Source organism: Mastacembelus armatus, chromosome 9, assembly GCF_900324485.2.
Source record: "Mastacembelus armatus chromosome 9, fMasArm1.2, whole genome shotgun sequence".
Taxonomy (NCBI): Eukaryota; Metazoa; Chordata; class Actinopteri; order Synbranchiformes; family Mastacembelidae; genus Mastacembelus; species Mastacembelus armatus.
Genome location: NC_046641.1, coordinates 22,622,843 through 22,647,751, shown reverse-complemented (window position 1 = coordinate 22,647,751; position 24,909 = coordinate 22,622,843). Strand labels below are relative to the sequence as shown.

The following is a 24,909-nucleotide window of genomic DNA, read 5'->3' as shown; positions in this document are numbered from 1 at the left end:
CTGAAAACTGCCACAATTATGGTTTAATTTCATTAATTTATTCAATTTTATTAAATAAAGTGTACACTTCTTTGCCTAAATGCTGATTTTTCTTTTCACTTTCACAAAAATAAACTAAATATGTCGTTTTTCCAGGGGTGTTCAAATACCTGGATACAACTATGTATATCATAATGGAAATATTTTTTTGGTATGTTGTGTTGAAGGAGTCTGCATCCACAGATCATGATACAACATATATTACAAAATGACAATTTTGGACACAAGTTTCTTGGAAAAGGATGTTTATACAAAAGGTTTCTCATGATACATAGACAAGGCTGATGAGGATTCCCATAAATTACATTTAGTATGTTATTTACTTTCTTACTTTCTTATTTTCTGCATTAAAATTCTGAAAGAGCATCAATAAATTACTAAAGTCTACATAAAGTCGATCATTGGTTGGTTTGACGCTGAAAAGAAACACTTGTGTTGAAATGTTAGTGTTTTTGCAACAATAAGTCTTCATTTATTTTCTGTGTTTTCCTGAACTCATTATCTGCTTTATTGTTTTATGTCTGAACATGAAACTGTGAGATGAGATTATCATACCAGACCATAAATTCTGTGTGTGTGTGTGTGTGTTGGGGCTTCAGCTTTTAACACAGTTAAAATGTTCAAGGCAGTTTGGATTTAGTATGTACTCTGGCAGCTCTCCCACCTATCTGAAATAAAATAAAATAGAATTTAAAAAACACCAAAAAAAAGAACTAAATTTTTCTCTGCCTTCATGGCTTGTTGCATAAAGCTAAAACAAATACTTCATCTCTGATGTAAAACATAAGATATGGCTCCAACAATATATATCATACATATGAAGCAGCAGTAGTAATGTAATCCACGGTACCCGTTTTAATGGCTTGCCATCTCCATCCAGGAATAACAGAAAAATATATGAGACCTGTAACAGCATATATTTCTTCCAGTTTCTATACCTAATAAACAATATTCTACAGCTCCCATCTATAGTCATGTTTCATTTAAAAGACAGTATGTAGCTTCTGGTAATGGATCACTCTGTTAAGGGGTATTGTACAGGGAAACATCTGTGCAATCCATCTGTAAGATATCAACACATGTGGATCAACACTAATCCATCACCTTTACACTGACTTGTACACAGTAACACAAAATATCCTGCTGCTTTGATGTGTACAGCTGTGTCGCCTTTAACTACTACTAAGAGTATGTTAAAGTGAAACCAGTCACATCACAAAAATATGACCCCGAATGCACCAATAAACAACCAACGCTTTGATCATGTACAGTGGTTGTTGTGGGCAAAGGTACGTGGACACCTGAACCTCATCTTTCAGCATCCGATTCATTACAAATCATGGACATTAACCAGCCTCCACTCTCCTGCTTTCCCCCAGCTATTGGAACCTGGGATCGGCCACACAGCTCCAAGAAACTGAAAGAGACTAATTCTTCCACAAAATGCTAAGAAAACAATTTCTTGGTGAAAACAAAAAAAAAACCCAAATATATCCAATGTTTTTCAACTTATAATCATACCAAGCTAAAGCAAAAATAATAATAATAATAAACCAAAACAGAACAGAGATGTTGTGATTAGAATAAAATGATAACACATAAGAGCCACCAACTGGAGTCAGCCTAAAAAGGTTCCACAACAAAAATAAGAAAGTATTGTGACAGGTCTGTCCACATACTTTTGGCCACATAGTGGTACTCAGAGTGAATCAGATGTTTATCAACAACCTAAGTAATAATATAACTTATTTGTTTTGTTATTATTATGAATAATTAACATGTATTAACATTAGCATGTAGGCAAAATGTGTACATTCACACAATTCAACAACTATTACTAGACTGTAAAAGAAAAGATCATTCTGGAAAGGTCTACGGGATCTGTGATGAACAGAGATTTGCATTTGCAGTTCAAGAATACAAGGAATAGAAAAACTATAACTATTCTGCTTTACTTATGAAGGGCACAGATGGTAACTGTAAAGAAATGCTGCTGTGGTGTGGACACTAGGTGGTGTCTGATCTGGATTAAGTCTAAATTCACACTCCGGACTTCATGTCAGTTTGTTAGGGATTTATGTCAGTCCATAATCAGGACAATGAAATGTGCCCTTCCAAACATTCCTGTGTAGCCCTTCATTATTCTCGATGGTCTGCACATATTTGGTCTATGAAAATCTTTTTTTGTGTTTTTCATGTGTAAAAAAATAGAACATCAAAACACAAACAAGAGAGTCCAGCTGGAAGTCAGTCTGATGTTGATACTTGATCAATAGTTCTTAAAGATTTATTTTTGGTACAGAAAAAGAAAATGCAGAGTCTGTAATGGAAGGATAAAGACTCAAGTCATGTCAATAACACAGCTGTTGCTACCTGATTGTGCTTTTCTCACCTCTTGACAAAGTGTTGTGGGCACAGAGGATTGGTGATATAAATACTCTGCAACTAATGAATCTCAGCAGGCCCTGGTTGAAGCTCAATAACATCCACCGAGGGAAGGATGAGAGAAGGAAAATAGATCAGGAATCAAAATGGCTGATCAGCAGTCTAATGGAACAGAGAACAACTGAGCGACTTGCTGGGTGTTGCACAGGAGCTGCACATCTTTAGGTCGTCTTTGTGAGTTGAATGCTGCTTGACTTGATGTTTGTAGAGTGTCAGGAAAAGGCTGAAAGAGGAAGGTTCTCTTGCCCACTGCCTGGGATCTACTGCGTGTGGGGACTAGACAAGAACAGCTACACAAATATTTTTTTGTAGAGGAATGTGCGTACCCGCCGCACAGCAGCCAAAACTCCCAAACTCCAGGTTCCTGAAAACTTAAGAACATAAGAAGATTAAAAAAAAAAAAAAAAAAAAAAATTCCCCCATATTGGAGACGGTTTCCAGCAGCACGACCAAGTTTCACGTCACATTGGTCAGAGCTTGTGCTGGTTCAGAAAAGTCCGGGGCTAGCCGAGCTGTATGTGTCCGGAGAAGGTGGTGAGGAGGAGCATGATGGAGAAGCCCGTCAGCAGCCCGGCATTCTGGATGGCAAAGGTGAGGAGGAAGCTGCTGCCGCCTGCGTTCTCTTCCTCACGACTAACCTCATTCATCTCTGGAAACTGAGAAGCACAAAACAGAGAGAGAAGGAACTTTGTCAACATCTAAATAACCAGGGAAATCAAAGTAGTGCTTCTTATCCACTGATTTTACATGTCAAAGTCCAGTAGTAGTGGTTCAGTAGTCCAATGGAGTACTGCACAGCATGGGAAATCAGATGTACTGTATGTCCTCTGGCTGTGGAGGCTGCATTCAAAGTGGGCAAGATGTTACCAGGCAGGGAGGGTTTAACAAAAGATCTCATCAAGCTGTTTCATAGGAAGTGTTTCTGGAGCTCGACCCAAACTATGGACTTACTGTAGCAGCTTATTAAGATGATCAGAACCATGACAGAGAGCCTTTGCAATAAATGCCTCCCGAACATAGCAGTAATATTTTTTTTTCTTTTCCTAATGATTTATATTCTTATATTTTCCTCGTTTCCATTGTACAAATTGGTCCTCACTGTCTTTGCAGCTGCCTTCACCATTAAGCACATGTAGACTATTTTATTGTTATATTATTGGGACAAATAAGGAACTGTTCACAAAACTAAGAGTTGTTCTCACACTTACTGTGTGTGTGTGAAAATAAAATGAGACCTTCTTGTAACTTTGCTCTTTTACGAGACTATTACAACATAATTTTTCACCCAGACACTGACCATGTCTGCCAGAGCAATGTAGAGGAACATTCCTCCTGCCAGGGCGAAGATCCAGTTAGGGGAGAAGCTGTTGCCGGCCAAGATGCCAAAGCCCATGCCCAGGTAACAGCAACAGGCAGACAGGAAGTTAAAGAAGAGAGCCTGCTGTATGCTCATGCCAGCGTTCAGCAGGATCACAAAGTCTCCTGTTGGTAGCAAGACAGAGGAACATGCATCAGTGTTTGAACAACAGACTTCTGCCATCTTTCATGTGGTTTGTGTTTATGTAAAAATTAATACAATTTAAATTAAAACATAAAATACTCCAAATTAATCCAAATTCCTACCCTGACCATGTCAAAACAGAATCACCCGAACGAATGAGGGCATCCTGACTCACCCAGCTCATGGGGGAACTCCTCACACAGGATGGCCACTGAGGTGCTGATGCCCTGGAAGACAGAGGCTGTGAACGAGGCCCCAATGGCCAAGCCGTCGATAAAGTTATGGAGGCCGTCACTCAGGGTGATCATCCAGGCCAGTGTGCCGATGTCAGAGTAGGTTGTTCCCTTCAGCCAATAGCAGCCACCTGCGCTGCTGGCGGAGCGCCCCCCACTGTCTGGGCTCTGAGAGACCTGGGAGACACCGAGTCAGGGAAACCCATTAGAAGTAAAGGCATGTGGACAGAGCAGCAACATCATCATCAAGGATGAGTTAGGTAGTAATTCAGATATAAACAGAAAAGCACTTATTATTTTTGGATAAATTACCAGGTGCATCTTAAGTCAATACTTCAATCAGCTTCATGAGTTGTAAGTGGTTCAACCAAAGGAGGGATTTTCTTGTCTTTATAATGTATGAAATGTATGAAATGCACCATAACATTCTGGCTGGACATGGGCTGTAATCAATCTCAACGTTAAAGGCAAATTCTAAAAAAAATCTAGAAACTCCTACAGTCTTGCACTCCTCTTTGCTCTGCCCCTCATCTCAAATCTTACCTGTGGTGTCTGTGCAGGGCTGAGCATGAGCTCCCCCTCCCCTGCGTCCACCTTGCCCAGAGTCAGACTGCTCGCTTCTCCGTTCTGCTGCAGCTTCTCCTTCTCACCCTCCTCCACGTCCCTGTTGTGCTTCGAGTAATGGTCTGTACCAGGGTAATGACTGTGACCGTGGCTCTGACACACACAAAAAAATTATGATCAATAAATAACAGAATTTGACAGATACGCTGCTTGGGGAAATTTCTAGCCTGACAAATGAAATAATCTGGAACTGGTATGGTCACGTAAAATCCTTAGTCATGATTTCTTGGCTGAGACTCCCTGAACTGAACTTCTCAGGCAACACTTATTCTCAGGTTGAATGTTTTATGTGCCTGTTATTGGATCAGCAGGCCGATGTGTTAGCTGTTAATTAAGTTGGCTGGAGCATATGGCTCATAGAAGAGTAGTAACAATGTGGAGCAACTACCTCACAATCGCACACCCACATTTCCAACTGCTGCTCTTTGTGAATGAGATCAGCAGCCCTCACGTGTCCTGATGTCAAATCTCATTGTGGAATATTTTTAATCTGATGAACTACTTGTGTAAACTTTCAAAAACAGGGAAAATAGTCACTGGCAGCTCCTGCTGTCAAAGGTAACTTAAAAATATTCAACTTGACATTTAGGGTTTTGGTCTGATAAACTGCTCCACTATCTAATATGTGCTCGGTGATTATTTCTTTATCTGCATTAGTTTCTATATCCAAGGAGTGAATGTTTAGCTAATGAACACGACTGAGTGTACTCTGAGCTTGACTGAACAATACCCTAAACACTTAAATCTAACGCAAACAACCTGTCAGGCATCCTGATCCAGTCATCACTTTCCGATGCAACAACACACTCAATTAAGTGTCAATTCATGAACAGTTAACGTCCGACCGAACTGGTTAAACAGATAAAACAGGTGGGAACAATTCTTGTCGTGTACATCATTTTGTGTCCAGAGCAGAGAATTGTCTGAGAAAACATTTAGTTCACATGGCCTGGTGCGTTATTATGAAAAATACTGTTAAATGAATTCTTACAATTTAGTTTGCAGTATGAAATCTTTCATTAGGTTCAATAACTGGTCAATTAAATCTACCATCACTGATTAAGGGGACATCATAGGAGGGCTGACCAATAATATGAAAAGTCTACACAAGACTTGACTTTATATTTTCTTATTACTAGTTCTGCTTGTTGTAGACGTAAAACAATCCCTTCATTAGTTAAACGACTGAAAATTTATCAGTAAATAATGTGATAATCTTATATGTCGTTTATCACATTTGTTTTCTACATTTTGTAAGGCAAACAATCAGTGGTTTGCAGACTGCATTAAACACCAAACACATAATCCTTTCAATAACATGTTGGTGGTTTCAATCATAGTTTTCAGTTCTGAAATCAGTGATGGCAAGATCGAGTCAAATGGCTCTAATACTCGTTACCACTTAACCAGTTTAGCCAACATGACTTTAAATTTATTCACACTCCTTTTGGTAAAAGAGAAAATGACGACAGAAAAATCAAGAGGCCAAACGATTCTCTGTTGCGTTGCTGTCCCATTTGTACACTCGTCATTCTGGTTTGTGTCTGGGTGTGTTGATAGAAGCAGTTTCAATCATGCCAAACTTCCAGCTCTAGTACAGGTTTGTTAAGATTATTGCAGATACTTTAATTCAGTCCTTTGCATGTGAACTTGTTTTGTCTATCTCTGATGAGTCACTTTTGTTTGCAGACATCTGTGGTTGGCCTCTGTTTTGTACTTCAGACTATGGCAGTTTTTATTACTATTTTTTTGGCACCAACTTCTAGATCTATTTGGAACCGGTGTCTATAAAGGTAGCTTTGGTGATTGATGTACTCACCCCATTTTTCTGTTTGAGAAGTACTTTCAGAACCTTTTCAGTGAAGAAGAAGAGGTAAAAGCCTCCAAACACCACTGCAGACTTGGACACATAGAAATCTTCCATAGGATCAAAACCAAAGGCCTAGCATGCAGGAAAGAAGACTGTCAGCTTGTGATTCATATTTACAACATCTCTTAACACACCTTTACTGGCAGACATCACTGTGTGTGCACAGTTTTGAAATTAAGTGTTCTTTGAAGATTTAGTGGTTGGGTGATTTGTTTTGGGCTGTGTAATCGGCTGCCTGAAGACAAGAGTGGAAAAACATGTTGCCATGTTTATAGTGTCTGCATGTGACTGGAAGGAATTTTATCTCTGTGGAAACCTTCATGCTGAATGTTTTAAATGGTTTCACTTACATTCAGCATTATTTGAACATCAACTAAATTAGTGCCAAGATATTTCACAGCAGCCTGTAATCTGAGGCCTGTTGAATTATATATGTAATAGACACAAACTCCCAGTGAATCAAATTGCTTTTAACTCTGAGGTTGGAAATGTTTTTTCCCTTATTTATTTCAGGTGAATTGATGCACGAATCAATTAAAAAAAAAATTAAAAATTAAAAAAAAAAAAAAAAAAACACCAAACCTCTAAATAAATTACTGTAATCTCATCTGTGCTGTACAGCTGTAAATCTGACACTATATAGGCAGAATCTGAAGAAATAACTGAGGGTGTTTGTGGGCTATGCTGCTCTGAAGGAAGTGCTGACTTTGTACTTCAGTGTGTTTTCTGATGCTGCACTTTATAAACTTTCCATAAAAGGAGAAACCTGAATTGACTGGGGGTAAAAGATTACAACCTACTGTACATTGCTGATGTAGAAACTGGACTATAATCATAAATACTTTCATTATACTGGTTATGATTAACTTTACACACACAAAGCAGTTGTACTCTGCAGCATCATAATGCATCTACCAATGCACTTAAAATATGTCAGCTGTACTGTAGGGAAGAGAACTTAATAGTAACTGTCTGCAAGTGGATGCAACCTGAAATTCTCCAATAGTCTGGTTTATATGCATGCAAATGTAGTCAGTGTGTTTATGTTGGGTAAAAAGTGGGGCTTTGAGGCTAACGATGTTCTAACTGACCTAAAAGTGATGACAAAGATTAAAAATAATCAATTCAGAAAAGCCTGAAACAAATGTCATTGTTTGGTGAAACTGTGGCTGGTTCACAAAAACACTTCCTGTCATATGCTGCCCTGTCTGATGAATAATAGGTGACTGGACCAGCAAAGACTGAATTTTTTTTAACATACGTTTCAATGCTCCTCTGGGAATTTGAATTCCACTTTCATCTACCAATAAAGAATAAACACAAAACTGCCATGTCTAGATCTGTCTACTGTTTGACACTTTACTAAACCATTTCTTATTTTAATATTTGTGGTTGTATTAATAAATAATAAGCAATGCTGCAAATTAACCTTTTGCATGTAACAAAGTTCATTTAGTTTGCTCACTGCTTATTTTTTGCTTTGGTTTTCTAAAAAAATTGCTTTTACTAATCAATATAGTTTTATACATTATACATTGTACCATGAGTAAGAATTTATTGTATTTGAAATACAGCTACCCACAAAACAAATAAATGAGTAGAGTGGTTGATCTATAGTTTTTATCTTGATTATATGGTAACCCTAAATACATGTGACAGTTCACCATGTCATCTTTTTATTTCCCAATTTAAAAAAGGGGGCTAAGACAGTCCAATCTTATCAATAAATTCCAGCGTTTTTTTTAAAATTTTTTTTATATATATTTAAAATTAATGTTCTTTGCAGAAACTGCACTGATGTTCTATGCAGGAACTGAGGCTGAGTGGGGCACAGCAGCAAAAACGCTACCTCTGGGATGAGCTGAAACAGAGCGTTGGAGTAGAGCGTGCCAATGGCCAGGGCTATGAAGTAGAGCAGCAGGCGCTTGTAAAAGGTTTTCTTCATGAAGGGCACCACGCTCGCCCCGACCAGCGAACACAGAGAGATCAGTGTGACACACAGGATCCCATAACCCCACACTGATCAAAGGAGAGGAGGCACGAAAGAGAGGGGGAGGGGGAGGATCAGGAACAAAAGAGGAGCTGGTTAATTTAGATTAAAGATTAAACCTCAGGGTAGGGAGCAAAAATTTGACAACACCAATAAGTTAATTCCCTGAAAAGAAAGAAGGACTGAATCAGCTGGAGAGAAAAAAAAGATTTCAAAGATACCTTCAAGTTTTTCCAGAAACAACAGGCTCATTAATTATTGACAACGAATCAACAGAAATGATACCACCTTTAATTTACATGTACAAATAATGATTTGTTGAACTATCAAGCAGTCCTTGAACCCCAAGCAATTCTTTTGTTAGGAGAGAGAAGACGATTGAGGTAAAATGACTGAACAGCTTCCTGAAATCTCAAGTGCACACACACACACACGCACACACGCACACACGCACACACACATGCACGCACACACACTTTGTCCTAGTCCACTCAGGTGTATCTGGACAACTGTCCTAGCCTCAGGCTAAACACTAGCGAGCACTGCAGACACAAAAGGGGGCAAATGAACTTTAAATAGCAGTAGAAGCACTGATAACATCTCAGCTTGAAGGACACTTTAAGGGTGCTGTGCTCTACTTCTTCAGGATTGTCCTACGTTAACTTAAATGTATGAATCCCAAAGCAAATGAATAAATAAAACAAAAAAAGAAACTGAGCGAAACTATTAGCAAGTCTGTTCAGCCATCCTACATGCTGCAGTGGCAGAAGAGAGAGTGAAATTAGCTTTCAGAGGCTGGAAAGGTCAGGAACAGATTCATATACACAATGTAAACGGAGAGATGCAGTGAGGATAAAGCAAAACCAAAACCAAAACCTGCTTATCAGAAGCAGAAAAACAGAGAGAGAAAACAAAGGGAGGAAGGAAAGAGACACAGATACAGGACAAAGGAGCGCTTGGCCAAAGGTGCACTAGTAACAGCCATGTCACACTACAGTTAAATAAAGAAGCGTTCAGCTTTGGTAGTTCTGTTTCTGAAAATCACGTTTATGGGATGTGAAGACAAAGGTGTAGATAGAAAAATGTACAGATAGATGGCAAACCTCTGGCAGGAGCTGCAGGATGGCAGTGGAGTACAGCGTGCCAATGGCAAGAGCGATGAAAAAGGAGAATGCGTATTTCATAAAACGCGTCTTCATTAGAGGCACGATGCAGACGCCGGTGAGGGAGAAGACACTGATCACTGTCACACTCAGGAAAGAAAAGCCCCACACTGGTGCCAGCGTGAACAGAAGGTTAGATGGAAGAGGAAGGTGTAACATTAAAACACACTGCCATGCAGATTAGCTGATGCTGCTGTACGTGCAGCTTTAGCAGTGCAACATCAATCAACCCATTTGTCTTTCAGTGCAAATAAAATCTGTGAAATGCTGAATTCTGTTGTTTGTGATGTTACAATGTTTTATCTGTCTGTGGTACTGAAATTCAACAAATCTAATTTTGTGTGTTTGCAGGTGACATCTGCCTAATTCTTATAACTGGTTGGTTAAACAAATATTTATGTACAACTAGTGAAGACAGTCAGAGACATGGGAAAAGTATCTATGCCCAGCAGCTCCCAAACTGAGGATCTGAGACGCCGCTAACCAGTTGAAAATAAATTAAAAGGTGAGAATTTGCGAGATGTTAAACCACATTTCAGCCACACAAAACATTTACTGACTTATGTCTAAAGTCGACTCCTACTGTGACACACTGGGTCCAGCCTCTAACAAATAACAATTCTGCTTTGCTTTTAAGAGACAACGTGCAAAAACAGTTGGGAACTATCGCCTTAATCAACACCTGTTGGAAAAAAAACATAAGCCTAGTGGACATTAGATAAGATAGAGTTTTATGTGTAATTTCTGTCTGAGGCTGCACCACCTGTGAAGATGTGGGGAGAGATAAGAAGAAAGCAAGATGAAATTAAGAGAGTGATGAAATGTTTTGTGATGTGAGGCTTCTCCATGCTGACATAGGACACAAAAACATAATTACCAGGGTGATAATACATGAAGTGAACAAACATGATACAGATAGTGATGATATTAATGATATGTAATGTAATGATATGAAGATATCATTATAGTTTGGTAAATATCATTAGCAAATATATATTTAGACAAATAAAATGTTTGCATTAAGGCACATGAAAGACAAACCCTGGGCTCTTATTCAAACACGTGGTGCAGAGAAATTGTGCACCTAGACATGAAATGAGGTTCTCTGTTCGGACTGGACCCCAATAATTAAAATTTTAAATTAAGATTTCAGAGCCATCCAATTACTAATCTCTTAAATGCAATTTGCAGGATTACTGACTGTGTAGCAGTCAAAACAGATTAAGTGTTTGCAAATTAAACACCGTATGACAACATGTACTTATAGAAAAGAATGGGGCCCAGGACTGAAATTAAATATTGAGTTTTTATGAATTTAACTCCCCAAGGGAGCAAGACAGTCATGAAGTCTGGTTTAAAGCTATTCAGGAAAGCATGTAAAGTGCTTTACTGAGGCTAGACCACTAGAAAACAATGAGTCTGCAGTGAATAGCTGATGATGTGGAATCATTCTGACAGCAAACACTCAAAGACCATCTTAAAAAAGCTGTGTAGAAGTAAAAGACATAAGAGAAGACACTACTAAATCAGCACTAAGGTTAGTTTTTCTGTCTCTGGGAAAGCTAGAAGAAAGGCTGAGGATAAATAAGTAAGTAAGATCTGCAGCACAGCATCTGCCTCCCTGCTGCTGGCAGATCTCCACAGCCCAGGGAAAGAAAGACAGCTCTTGAGCCAAAATAAGCTCCCCACAGGGGCAGATGTAAGGCGAGTTGAGGGCATATGAGTGGATGATAAGGAAAAACAAATTTGTCTATGGAGGGGGAGAGATAGTGCCAGAGCTGGGCCAATAATCCATTTCTTCTCCACCTGCCAGGGTAAGATAAACTGGGTTAAAAGTAGAAACTGAAAGGAGTGAGCTATCTTAAACAAGGTCTCGGTGCAATGTCATTAGTTTAGATGCAGATTGATGGCCACAGTCTTCACATACATAATGAAAGAAGTTATTTTTCTCTTAGTGAAGCTGATTTTAGTGCTGCTACAGCCTCAAGGGCGGAGAATTATGTAAGCTCACAACCTTTTTAAGTCTGACATTCACAAGCTTTTTATGACAGCCGCATAATCCAAAGTCAATTCAGCTTTCATTCTACAGCAGGAATTCAAAGGCGTGTTAAACATTTTGATAAACAATTTCCAAGAATTTCTGACTGGATGCCAATGCCAAAACAACTTCAGGGCTCTCAAGGACGTCCACCTGTGTGTGTACCGTCAGCAGTCTGCCTGGCATACAGTAGGTCAGCAATCAAGGAAGAGAGCAGTTTGTAGCCGAGTTGCTTTCCAGTCCTTACTGTTCTTACCTGGATGAGATCTCTGCTGAATACTGGATCTGCTGACTAAGCTAAACTGTGAAATGCAACCCAGGCCTTGACTAAGCCCTGTGCATGCTTATTTTGGCTTTGAGCTCCTGTGGGGACGTCATGATATCACTATCCCCATGCACTATTTGGAGGTCAGACCTGATGAAGAAATGTGTGTGTGAAATGTGTGATGTCTCGCTGCACTAGGGTTTTGGTAATATTTTAACTGGATTGTACAAACAGAGACATGACAGAGAAAAAACCTGGAATACAGTTAATTATCAACAGAAATGTCTATCCATCTATCACTTATTTTTTCAGAGACACAGGGGGGTTGGAGCCAATCCCAGCATGCAGCTGATGAGAGACGGGTCCACCCTAGACAGATCAGCAGTCTATCACAGGGCTGACACACAGCCAACCACCAACCTAACCTGCATGTGTTTGGACCGTGGGAGGAGAAAACCCACACAGACACAGGGACCACATGCAGACTCCACACAGAAAGGTCCTGGATTTGTACAGGATTAAAACCTGGAACCTTCTTATTGTGAGGAGACAGTGCTAACCACCAACAGAAATATACCCACTATAAAAAATGAAAAATAAAAGTTTCTCCATATACTGCAAATCTACAATAGACATAAATAAGCTGTAAAAAGAAAGGACATCTCAAGCAGCTGTTCGACCAACAGATAACACAAATATCACCACAAATGTAAACCTAAACATTAATATTACACTTAATATTCACATAAAATACAATATGCATGATTTAGAGTAGAATGATTCACATTCATCACAGAAAATTTCTAAAAACACCTGCTGTGTTAATAAGACAGACAAAAAGCCAACAGTGTTAATTAACCATGATAAAGGTCAGTGCTCACCTTCGGCATCTGAGGGCCTGGGGGAGGTCTCACTGCTCAGCTCCTCCTGTTTTTGCACCTTACAGGTACCAGCATTCAACTGCTGCAGCATAGTGGGGCACAGCTCCTGCAAACCCTGCCCATCCAATCGTGACTGCTCGCTGAGGCTGTAGATCTCCAGTGTGTCTGCAGGCAGGCACTGAAAATCAAAACACACACATAAGTCATTTGGCTAAAAAAAAAAAAATTAGCAAGGTAGTATCAGGGGGGTCATGATGCAGGTAAAACAGAGCTAGAGTTCCCGTACTGCTCATTTTGGAACTTCAGGTTCTGATTTTGTTATTAATCTCCAAATGTCAGATGATTAAGAAAATTTAAGGTGAAAATTTCCTCAAATTTGTTGACAAACCAGTCAAACAGCATTAATATTATCACAGGATGCAACAATGCCCCACTGAACAGACAGTCAGGACCAAAGAGGAAGCAATTGATTGACTGACTTTGGACTAGAGCAGCAAACTCCAAACCAGTTACAACATATATATATATATATATATATATATAGAGTAACTGGTATGTAAGCCATGTCTAGCAATTCTATATAATTTGAAATTATAAAACATTTCTCATTTTACCTTCATAGTGTTTTGTAGAGGGTGTTTGCCATAGATTTCCTTGAGATTTAATGTAAAAAGCTAATCAAATGAAGTTCGTTGACAATATAAAACTGAACAAATGAAGGGGACGTGAAACTAAACAAACTCAAACATCAAAGGTCACATTTAAAAAAGAAAGGACGAACTGTATCTTGGTAAAAGTACCATACCTAAATTTGGACACAGAAACCAGCTAGAATTTCATTTCCTAGAGACAAAAGAAGAAGCTCAAATCAAACTAAAGTGTGGTGGTTGACAACAACTCACACATCCAGCAGTCATAACTTACTAAAACAAAACTTAATACATCAAAACATTACCTAAGCCAACATCTGATCTATGTGAACTTAACTCTCTGTCGTGTTTAAACAGTCAAATGAGTATTTAAACTGCCCTAATTACTCATGGTAAGTCTATTCAAAAGCAGATCAGTCAGTGCGTCGACCATCTACGACAGTAAGTATGTGAAATATGCTAAGAGAACCAGTCTCCTGGCACCACACATGACTAAAGCTGGATTTACCACCCTGCTTCAAGGGGCTGAGGAGGTTCCAAGGTTCAGCGGGTTTTACTACCACATCACATCTCTTTTGATGTCATTAAAGATTATGAGATTTTTGTTACGTAACAAATGTGTTTTTGATGTTTTTGTGTCCTTATCTGCTCCCATGTCCGAGGTTCTACATAAATTTCTTCCTGTTTCTTAAATGAGACCATGCTCACTGGTTGGGGAGTAAGAAAAAGGATCAGACCTAAACCTGAAAACAACAGACCTGATCAAGTCATGCTCTGGTTACACACTGCCAAATTTAGAACATCAGGTGTAGTTGTAAACCAAAGCAATACAGTTAACAGCCTGCAGTGCATGAGTTTGAACCCTGAGCTCTACAGTAAATTCTTTATATCGTGTTTCTTAACTGACTCTAGTAGGCAGATTGATTCAAAAGAATAAAATTATAAAACAGTAAAACCAAAATGTGGTTACTAGATGTGCTTTTGCACATATCTTAAGTGTTAACACAAGACGTTCTCACCTTGGAGCTGTTGGGAGGTGTAGTTGTTTGTGACTTATTCACATCGCTGCTGTTGCTGTGACCATGGCTGAGCAGGGTGAGCAGAAATCGCAGCTGGGGCACTGTGATGGTGCCGTTGTCCCCGTAGCGGTTCAGCAGATCCTGGAGCACCTGGGCAGGAGACTGGGTCTGACTCTTGCCCTGACCCATCACTAAGCCCAATGGGCAGAGCAGGACACCCAGGGCCAGGACCAGCATCAGCTGAGCCTGGAGGAGGAGGATGGTGGTTTTGCTCCGGCCATGAGGGCACCAGATAAGCATGACTTCTTCACTGGCTGGAGGATTCTGATCTGTACAAGGAGTAGGAGGCATGAAGAAAGAAATCTTAAGTTACAACTGATAACCACTGTGTTAGACAGGCCTCCAAATAGCTCAAAGTACACAACAACAAAGAGAGACAAGCCCAATTCAAGACAAGTGCCAATGTGCCAAATTTCAAACAAGAAACAAAAGGCTAATGACCATCTGCTTTAAGGGCAGACTCCTAAATGAAACTCTGTAGGCAGATGGGGAGCTTAACAGTATTCACAGTATTTTTGCCTTCAATAATTTAAATGAAGACATATTAAGTCAGTAACACATGCTCTTGTTTACCAGCCTCACTGATAAATCACAGGCCAGTAGCACTTGGAATAGAGAACAGCTTTGTAGAGGTCTCCTTACACTGCAAGTGGTGCTGGAGTTTTAACCTCTTCAGATTAATTTCCCTTCTTCTGGCACTTTGGGAGTGGGTGAAGTTGTACCAGAAACCACTACTCTACTTTGATAAACCACCGATCTTAATTTAGAGAAGTTATTTATCTGGAGAAATTGATAAACATCTGGATAAATATAAATCTCTCACAATTAACACATTTACAAAACAAAATTCTGTTGAGCAATATGAGAAATGCAGAAATGTTTTATAGCAGAATCAATATGATTGACCATAACAATTGGCTTCCTACACTTCTTCAAAAAAAAATAAAAGTAAGAAAAATCATGACTGCAATTGTTGCAACATCATTTAATCAATTAGTAACAATAACAAAATAATATTTGGTGACAATCTGTGGTCCTAAGCAGTTCTGAAATATTTGTACTACACAGAAACTGGGAGAGTACTCAAAAAAGAGGACTGGTACAGTACCTAACCTTAATAGGTAATGAATTTCTTTTCCTTGGTGCAGATTAGTTATATTAATAATTTGCTCTGACTTTTTAATTTGACATAATTGTATCTTTTATCTCTTTATGTTTCTTATTTCTATTTATGGCTTGTGATGTTTTCCTTCTTACATTATGTAAAACACTTTAAAATGTGTATTGTGTAGGAAATTTTCTACATAAATAAAGTTGCCTATGAATATTCAGCCATAAGCACCAATGTACAAGTCAGCTCAAAAACCCACTGTAAGACCTCCAGCACAAAGCCCACAGGGTGAACAGGAAACCAGCTTCCAATTATAGCACACACCCCACCACACCAAACACACACACACACACACAAGGCATGAAGGTGACACCAGTGTAACACAACAGCAAGCACAGACAATAACACTTAAATGAAACCAAACACACACAAGTCATATTGTCAGTGCAGCTACTGCTGTTTTGTGAAGTGATATGATATTTTATTATAATGTGCTGCCTGTTTCCGGCCACTGTGGAATTGAGATTAAGTGATTTTCTTCCAGTTCACACACACAAATAATAAGTGGAAAATATTATCCAAGCATTCCAATAACATAAACTCAGTATTTTCATTCACTGTCATGTTCCTGTGCCCTGCTCCAACACACAGAGCACCCCTTTTATTTCAGCACATGCAGCGTGTTCACATGTGACGTTGAGGTGAATGAAAAGACCCACTCATTTTGGTAAAGAAACACTCATCGCTTCCTGTAGAGCCTCTAATGATAGGTAATGGTTAAAAAGGCTGAGTCAGCCTGTCTGCCTTGAGGCTGTGAGCTTAGTGAGTGATGCCCACAGGTTAGCTGGGAGCAGAGATGGAGTCGTGGGAATAGCGAGCTGAGAGGAAGAAATGCCCGATGAGAGTGGCAGGCGGCTACTCAGGAGTGCAGTGGAGGAGAAAGAGAGAGAGATAAAGGTTACAACTCAGCGATTAGGAAGAAAGAAACTGGAAAGCACAGAAGAAAAAAAGAGGCAGCGAAGGTGGAAAGAAATCTGAGATAGAAGCTGCCAGCTAAAATTGTCTGTATTTGCTTTTCCTTTTCTGAAATACAGTGAGAAACACTGCAGCTGTAAACTTTTAATTCAGCTGCAGTAGTGGAAAAAGATAGACTCCTTTATTGACACTCCTGTGTACTGAGTGTATACACACAGATACGGTTATAAAAAATGCTAAAATGGGGCAAAAATATATAAACACAATATAAACAAATAAAAAAAAAAGATATGACATATTGCACATCACTGTTAGCATCGGTATGTGTGTGTGCGTTAGGCCTCTAAAGAGGGAACAGCTGCCGATCTCCTGGCCGGTACCCTCAGAAAAGCCTTCCTGTCCACTGCTGAACAGCTGGGATACCATATGGAGATGCTGTACGTCATGCTCTCGATTGACAAGGGTAGTAGGTCACCAGCAGCTTCTCCTGGAGGTTGTTTTGCCTGAGGATCCTCAGAAAATAGAGTCGCTGCTGTGTCTTTTGGCACCTGCAGCCGTGCTGGTGGTCCACAAGAGATCTTCAATGAGCACACACAGGAACATGAAGACCACACAGTCCCCAGGTTCAGAATGCGATGGGTCTCTGACACCACTCTGCCAGTCCATGGACTTTATCCCTGTAGGCTGAGATTAGTCCTAAAACAATTGTGAACTTGCTGATGTATAAGTGGGTTAAATGGGAGCACAGCCATGAGTGTAGAGACCATAAAGAATGCGGCTTAGTACAGCCCTGTGGGACGCCCAGGCTGAGTGTAAGGCTTTAGGAAATACAGAGGTCAAGCCTAACAGTATGGGAGTGCTAAGTCATTGATCCAGTGGCAGGTAGGCTAAGAAAGTCCAACATCAGTTAGTTAATGACCAGTTTGCCCAGAATGAGGTAAAAAACATCACCTTTTGATCCCCTTGTGGTGAATCAGGGCAACGTGAGGCACAGAGGCGAGGGCATTGTCTGTAGACCTATCTGCTGTGTAGGTAAATTGGTGTGGGTTGAAGGTGGCTGGGAGACTGACTCTGATGTGCTGCAGAACCAGCCTTTAAAGAACCTCATGGTCACTGGTTTAAGTACGACTGAGTGGTCGTGGTAGACTTCAGGTAAGGTGGGAAGATGGACTTCGAGAAAGTTTAAAGATTATTGTGAAGACCTCAGAGAGTGGGTGTGCACCCTCCTTGTGTCACCATTGGGGCTGGCAGCTTTCCTCTGCTCACCACTCTTGAGGACACACCCCACTTCATGTTCCTCCATAAGAACAGTCCAACTGTTGAAGCATGTTGTGGGCAAAGAACAAATTGACTTCATCTGCCATTGAGGCGTCACTGTCAAAAGTCGTGCGGTTGCTGGTCTTGTGCCTGGTGATAGGCTGTTTGCCCTGCCACTCCCGATGAGGGTCACTGCTGATAAAATGGTCCTCAGTTTTCCTCCTCTTGGCTGTTTTAGCCTCTCTGATGCCTCTTTACAGGTTGTTTCTTACAGGACTGTACTGGGCTCTGTTGCTGGACCTGAAGGTGGTGATGTGCTCACTGTGGAAAGTTTTGACCTCATTTGACATCCAGGATTTGCGGTTAGGATGCGTTCTGTACATAGCAGAATACACATGACGTAAACTCCTCTAAGTCTTCACACATAAAGAAGAGTACTGAACCGCTGCCGACTGTGCACATCATCAGACAAAGAAAAGAGGAACCAACTCACAACCAGAGAACTTCTTGCTTAAATCCCCACAGGGCAGTAGAGTCAAAATAAATAAAAGACATACATACTGCTGCATTAGGTCACTACACTGCAGCTGCTCAGGGGCCAACAGTATGAATCTGTGTCAGTGCTGGGGAGCTGTGTGGAAATGTAAGTGTAAAGCAGAATATTTATGAAAAAGTGCAACTGTGCTCAACTGAGTTACCCCAGATAAAATACAAATTTCAAAAGGTCAGTCTGTCTTCTTTCTCTCACTTCTAAGCCACATTCAGACACCAACTTTTCCCTTCATCTCTCCCCTTCAATACGTCACCCTCTCCCCAGTGAACTGTACCCTCTCCCAAATCTGCCACCACTTCTTGCTCTAATGAGACCTTATTCTGAAGTACTGTGGGGAAAACAAGGTATAAAACAGAGAGAAAAAATCTTCAAGGCCTCTTTGGTGACTATTTTTTCAGTATTTCTCTCTTACATAGTCCTTCAGAGGTTGGAGGAGCTCTATACCTTGGCCTCCTTACCGCAACTGTTAGGGAAACACAGGTTTCTGTTCGGAGTGGATAATAGTGCTGAAACAATCTGTCTACCTGCAGATAATGAACTAATCGTTTAAGATAAACATTTGCTACTTACATAATGGATGGATGGATGAATCTTTATGGAGTTGGAACTGTTGGAAGTGTCAATAAAAAATGTGTGATGGACTTTTTTCACTTCCTTTGGACTAAACAGATTATTGGTGGATAAAACACCCAAAGGATTGTGAAACCTCCCAAATGAAGGTAACTTCAGCACACAGAGGAATGAAGCTTTGTTTCTTTTTCTCTTTCTTCGTATAGTAGAAAAACATTACCAGCTGTGGCACTGACTCGCTAAATAGAAGCTGAATGTATTTATGTTATGGCGAAGTAGTCTGTGTGATTTTGTTAATACCTGCTGTTTTTCCACATCAATGGGACTTAAACAAAAAGCAAACAATAATCTCTTATCACCCAAACCTTATTAAAGCTTTTGTCTTCGTGCAGACTTTCAGAAATGGATAAACATTTAACAATAAGCCCTGCTCCTCCCTTGTAGCACATAGGGAAGCTGCCAGGGGTGAAGTGATATCACTCTCCTCTTCTACATTCATTTTTTATCAAGAGAAAGGAGAAGCAATGTGTGTGAGGAAATAACAAGAGTCAGCAGCATGGTTAGAACACAAAGAAAGATAAGCCCTGAATAACCACGAGCCTTCATAATTTATGTACAGTAAATTGGAGTGTGTAGCAATTCAGAGCCACAAACATCGCAGCACTCCCAAATATCCAGGATTCACAGTAGCCCTATTTTTGATTAGACATTCAATTCAAAACACATTATTCAGAAGGCAGCATCTCAAAGAACACAGGTTTGCCAAAATAAAAACGGAGAAACAATTACACCTACTCACATCTAAAATCACAAAAAAGTGATGGAAAGACGAAAAGCAGGCCAGAGAACTAGAAAGACTTTGGAAGTGGTCAATACAACATGCCCGACAGCACAAACACACACCTAAATCTATTTCAAAACATCTATCAGTATGCACACAGTACAGCTAAATTACACTCTGCCCATTTTTGATTAAATCTTGATGTATATGAGTCTTACATACTTATATTTTTGGTATCAGTTGATGCTGCAGCTATTGATAATTAATTAAATGCTTCAGTCATTGCTGACAACTGATCCCAGGTCATAATGAATAAGGACATTTATTTCCACACTTGGTTATTATCAGCTTATTAACAGTTCACTTAATTCTTGCAACAAAAGCTCCTCAAATCCGAGGATCTACAGCTTTTCTTTCTCTGCATCACTGTAAAGGAAAAATCTTGTCCATTGGGTATTTTTCTACTATTTTTGGATAAAAATGGTTTAGTTTGTTGTTTAAGATTTCAAACATGCTTTCTGATTTAACCACTGTAAAATTTCAGGGTTGGTTTTGGTCTCATAAAAATCCATTATCAATCAGACTCTGTTTTCAATGGCTGGTATGTAGCAAGACAACAAGTGAATAAGAATAGTTTTAAACTGCTGCCTGCCATCTTGCTTCCATGACTGCAATAATAACTTAGTACAGATGCTAAATATACACATGCACTTATGCTCCTAAGTAGGTCCTTGTGCTGTGGAGAGTGTACAGGTCCAAATAGCAGAGCTTCAACTGAGAAGCAGAAGAAAGCTTTTCACTGCTGGACCTCAGTGTGGCCACAGTCCAATCACAACAATGCAAAAACTGCTTTTAAAAGTCTGCATGTCAGGTCGGACTGATGTCAATGCACACACACACCAAAAGTCACCACGTCCTTTTTAGATGTGTTTGTACAGCCTGAGTCCAAGGCCGATTTGGAGCTCTAGAGATAAACAGAATTGGGAAGAGACAGGCAGTGTTCAGCAGACATATCAGTCCTTCAACACGACAATGAAGGCCTCTGCCATGACATTAAAAATATGGTTTACAAAGGAGCTGGCAGCAGAGGAGACAGGAGGGAAGACCAGGATGGGAACATGTTTAGTCACTGTCTACTGGGCTCCAACCCCAAAGGCATGGAGTTGATTCTACTCTGCTCACCGCTTCAAATCCTCCTTTGAAAGTCACCAATTCGCTCTGCTTTGTATTTTATTACCATGTTGTAATGTATCTGCCAAATACAAAACCACAGAGCAACTTGCCCAAAATCTAACCAGCAGTCAAGCCTTAAGCAAACATATAGATATAGAAAACATAGAAAGCAGGGAACACTAATTATGATCACTGTCATCACTGGGAGCATCAAAGCACTGGGAGTGAGTACACAAGCACCGGTGCCACTCCACCCAAACTCACACTCAGAACTGCTGTAACATCTCATGACTCCTAACCCATGGGTAAACACTGCTCAGTGAGCAAATTCCTACTTTTCATCCTCAACTGCAGTAGCTGACTGAGCAAGAACAAAATCTCTGATTGGTCACAAGTCTAACAGGAGCCCAGAGGTTCTCCCCTACAGGAGCCGCTGCCAAGTCAAACACTTTTCCAGCAAATAGGCTGAGGACGGCAAATGGAAAATACCTGAAACACAGAATGGAGATCACGTACGTGTTTAATCAGGATTTGTGTAACCAAGCAAACTGTGACAACTCCAAATGCATACGCCTTTTAAATAAATAACTGAATAATCAAGGCGCTACATGATGGCAAGTGAAAAACACCTTGAAACATTCAACAGAGTGAGCATGGAAAAGTTCTGGTTTTATTAGTGTTGATTATCAGCACACAGCATGCTCAAGAAAGAACAACAAACTCAGTCAAGGCTGATAAAAATGTGCTATTTACGTTTGTCAATCCCAAAGCTACACTCCACAATGCAAGATTAACACAAGATTTTAACTCAGCTTTTTATTTCCAAAAATAAGTAAAGATAGTTTTTTTTTTTCAGTTTGGCACTCAATCTGCTTTACAGGCAAGTAAAAATACTGTATACGGCGCTTTTTTGGACAGAGCTCCATCTCAACTGACTCAGTACTTCAACATTTGCTGAGGATCTGTACTTTTGCAAGAGCACCTGCCTTCAAATTAATTTCAATCATCTTTGAGCTAATTTAGTGGCTGGATTGTCATTCAACAAAGTCTATCAATATATTTTTTAATTAAACCCTGCTCCTTAATCTAGTGCTATAGTCAACATGTTATAGCCTGGGTACGTGTCTTAATTAAAACTGAAAATAGAATGTGTCTACTGTTTTATTCACAGTGAACAAGACAAAGTCGTGACATTTTCTCATCAGATAAAGGCAAAATTTCCTTTGGGGACAGAATCTGCAGTGAAAGAGCAAGCTGCATCTGCATCTCATCTATCTCAACACTCAGGACAGCAAACTATTGCTTTACAAAAGAATTGTGGGTCATACATCATAATGCTGCTAGTAATGATTGTTTTCATTATAGATTAATCAGCTGGTTGTCGTAGTAGTAGTAGTAAAGTGTGAAAAATGGCTCCTAAGTTCCAATGTGGCATGGTTGTCCAAAAAACAAACAAAAAACATATGAACAAAGACATTCAGTTCATTAACAAGACAGAAAAGAAGCAGCTAATATTTTTAGCAGTAAATCACAATAATTATGTGTCTGGTGGGTCTGATGATATCAGCCTAAGACTGTAGTCTAATACAATATTGCAGCACATTATTATCATGCAGCCCTGTGGTTAAACAAGGTGAGTGTTCAAAAATGGCCTGGTAGGTAAAAGATTTGACTCCAGCACAAACTATTTTCCTTTATGTTCTTCTGAGCTTTTCCTGTGTTAGTTTCTCCTGCTGATTCTACTAAGCAAACTGTACCTTCTCTGAACAGACGAACAGCAACTGCTCCTCCCTAGATCCTTCTCAGGTCAAAGCAGCTTGGTCCTCAAAGCAGACTCTGGTTTGTCCTCTCACGTCTCTGCATGCTCAACTCTTTCATGCCAGGTCACTTTATATACCACTGGAACGAAGGGCAATTAAAGCAAATTAAACCTTTACCCAAGGCCTCAAATTATTGTTTTGCTTAGTTCTCAGGCTGATATCATCAACCAGCACTGTCATTAGCAGAGAGTGATGGCTGTGTCACCCTATCGGTTCACCGAACGCATTGGCCACGGGTTCTACTCATCCTCTGTGTACAACAAAAAAACCCTTGACCATAAAATTAACAGGTTGAGACATGAGAAGGTCCAGCTCAACCCCTCACCTTTAACCCAAGGTCCAGCTTAGCGGCCTGGAATCCACAGAGCATATGCACTAATATAAGTCTGTATAAGCACAATGCAAAGACAAATATTGGTATATACTGTGTATTTACTATAGTCTCAGTTAGTTATTTTAAAAGTAAAACATGCAAGCAAATAATGTACATTCATTAAAAAAAAAAAAAGTATAAACTTATTGAATTGGATTAAAAAAACTATTATGTCAGCTCCGGCAATGCATTTTAAACTACAGCTAATAGAAGTATCAGAAGTAAAAGTGCTTTTGTAGTAAATTATCACTTGTGACTGACTTATGCTAGTTGACATTATTATATTGCTAGAGCTGATAAATCACCTTGTTGCAGCTGCTCAAGGTGAAGCCACTGCACGATGATTCCCAACCTGAGGTTCAGGCCCCTCCAAAGGGTCACAAGATAAAACAGCTTGGGTAAATTTGATGTAACGATAAAAAAAGCTCCACAATACAAAATTATGTTTGTTTATCCAACTTTTAAAAAAAAAAAGCATTTCTGTTTGTGAAATGCAGATTAATTCCACCTCATAATAAATGAAGATGGAAAAACATTTAGTGGAAGACTTAATAACTCACACATTTTAAACAGGTTATTCATTACACTGTTATTTCCAAGGAGCCACTTGCTAAAAATGTTTGAAACCCTTAGTTGAATGTCTAACAATATATTATTTATAGGTTTAATATATGTTTTTAACAGTAAATATGATTCATTTCAGGAGTACTTCAAACTATAGTAAAACTCGGTGAGTTACCTGAACTAAAGTACAAGTACCTCAACGTTGCATTTAAATACAGCACTTCATTAAATGTAGTTAATTACGTTCCACCACTGGTCGTAGGAAGAAGCTGTGTCTAAATTAACGTTAGTTATGAGATGAATTTAGAAACATTATTCTGCAGGTACAAAAGGGGAAACTGATCTTCTCGTAAACACGTTGTGAGAGAGACACATGTTTACACACAGGCTCTGTCAACACAAAAAAACGGTGAAAACTGATGGTGAAGATTAAATTTAGCCCAACTTAACCCAGCTACGTGAAGTTAGCTCTCACAACAAGTCCTGACTCGGCTACAGTCCAAACTGGAGACAAGCTCCCGGAAACCGTCGGTGTTTAAATAAACCTCTTTACGGTTAATTACAGTTATTTTTTTTTCTTGCTCAAGCTAACAACGAGTCCGGTTCGCCTGCCAGGTTCTTATTAGCCTCGGTTAGCTTACCTGGTGATGCTGTCTGGGGCAGAAAAGCAGGACTGACGTCAAGTCCTGTGGCTCCGGGTAACGTTAGACCGCACTCCGGTACATTCAGTCATTCAAAAACGGTCTGTAGTGTTTGTTTTTTTTTTCCTGTGGTCCTCCCATTCACACAAACCACAACAGCACGAGCAGCATCGTGGTGGATGTGACCAGTTAGCGATGACGTGAACACTTCGGTGACGGAGGGCTTCTCTAAAAAGGCGGTGGCTCCGCCGTGCGGTCGACAGCCGGTACTGCAACACTCACTCCTCAATGTTGAACTCTAATGACCTCTACT

General features: G+C 39.8%; 1 protein-coding gene across 5 annotated transcripts; it reads right to left on the bottom strand.

Moving 5' to 3' along the window:
• Positions 1–341: 341 nt before the first annotated feature.
• slc39a14 (solute carrier family 39 member 14) lies at positions 342–24,790 on the bottom strand. 5 transcript variants are annotated; one of them, XR_003296493.2, is made up of 11 exons: positions 24,597–24,790; positions 22,956–23,097; positions 14,719–15,047; positions 13,050–13,227; positions 8,562–8,731; positions 6,662–6,784; positions 4,762–4,935; positions 4,161–4,395; positions 3,782–3,966; positions 2,432–3,140; positions 342–2,359 (listed from the first exon to the last, which is right to left on the bottom strand). XR_003296493.2 is itself a non-coding variant. In XM_026321473.2 (11 exons), exons 4-11 carry the CDS (start codon positions 15,016–15,018, stop codon positions 2,988–2,990), a joined length of 1,518 nt encoding a protein of 505 aa, XP_026177258.1. In that variant the 5' UTR covers positions 15,019–15,047; positions 22,956–23,097; positions 23,697–23,758; positions 24,597–24,790; the 3' UTR covers positions 2,311–2,987. The 5 variants fall into 5 exon arrangements, 4 of the variants coding, with proteins under 4 accessions (XP_026177258.1, XP_026177260.1, XP_026177257.1 ...); XM_026321473.2 differs by adding an exon at positions 23,697–23,758 and having other exon boundaries at positions 2,311–3,140; XM_026321475.2 differs by lacking the exon at positions 8,562–8,731 and adding an exon at positions 9,806–9,975 and having other exon boundaries at positions 2,311–3,140.
• Between the last annotated feature and the right edge of the window lie 119 nt (positions 24,791–24,909).

Bases quoted from the DNA above. Each gene is read 5' to 3' on its own strand.
- slc39a14 (XM_026321473.2), bottom strand. From the start codon at position 15,018: ATGCTTATCTGGTGCCCTCATGGCCGGAGCAAAACCACCATCCTCCTC. The intron at 4,936-6,661 runs GTGAGTACATCA...TGTGTGTGTCAG, and splicing joins TTCTCAAACAGAAAAATGGG to AGCCACGGTCACAGTCATTA. The intron at 3,141-3,781 runs GTCAGTGTCTGG...TGTGCTTCTCAG, and splicing joins ACATTGCTCTGGCAGACATG to TTTCCAGAGATGAATGAGGT.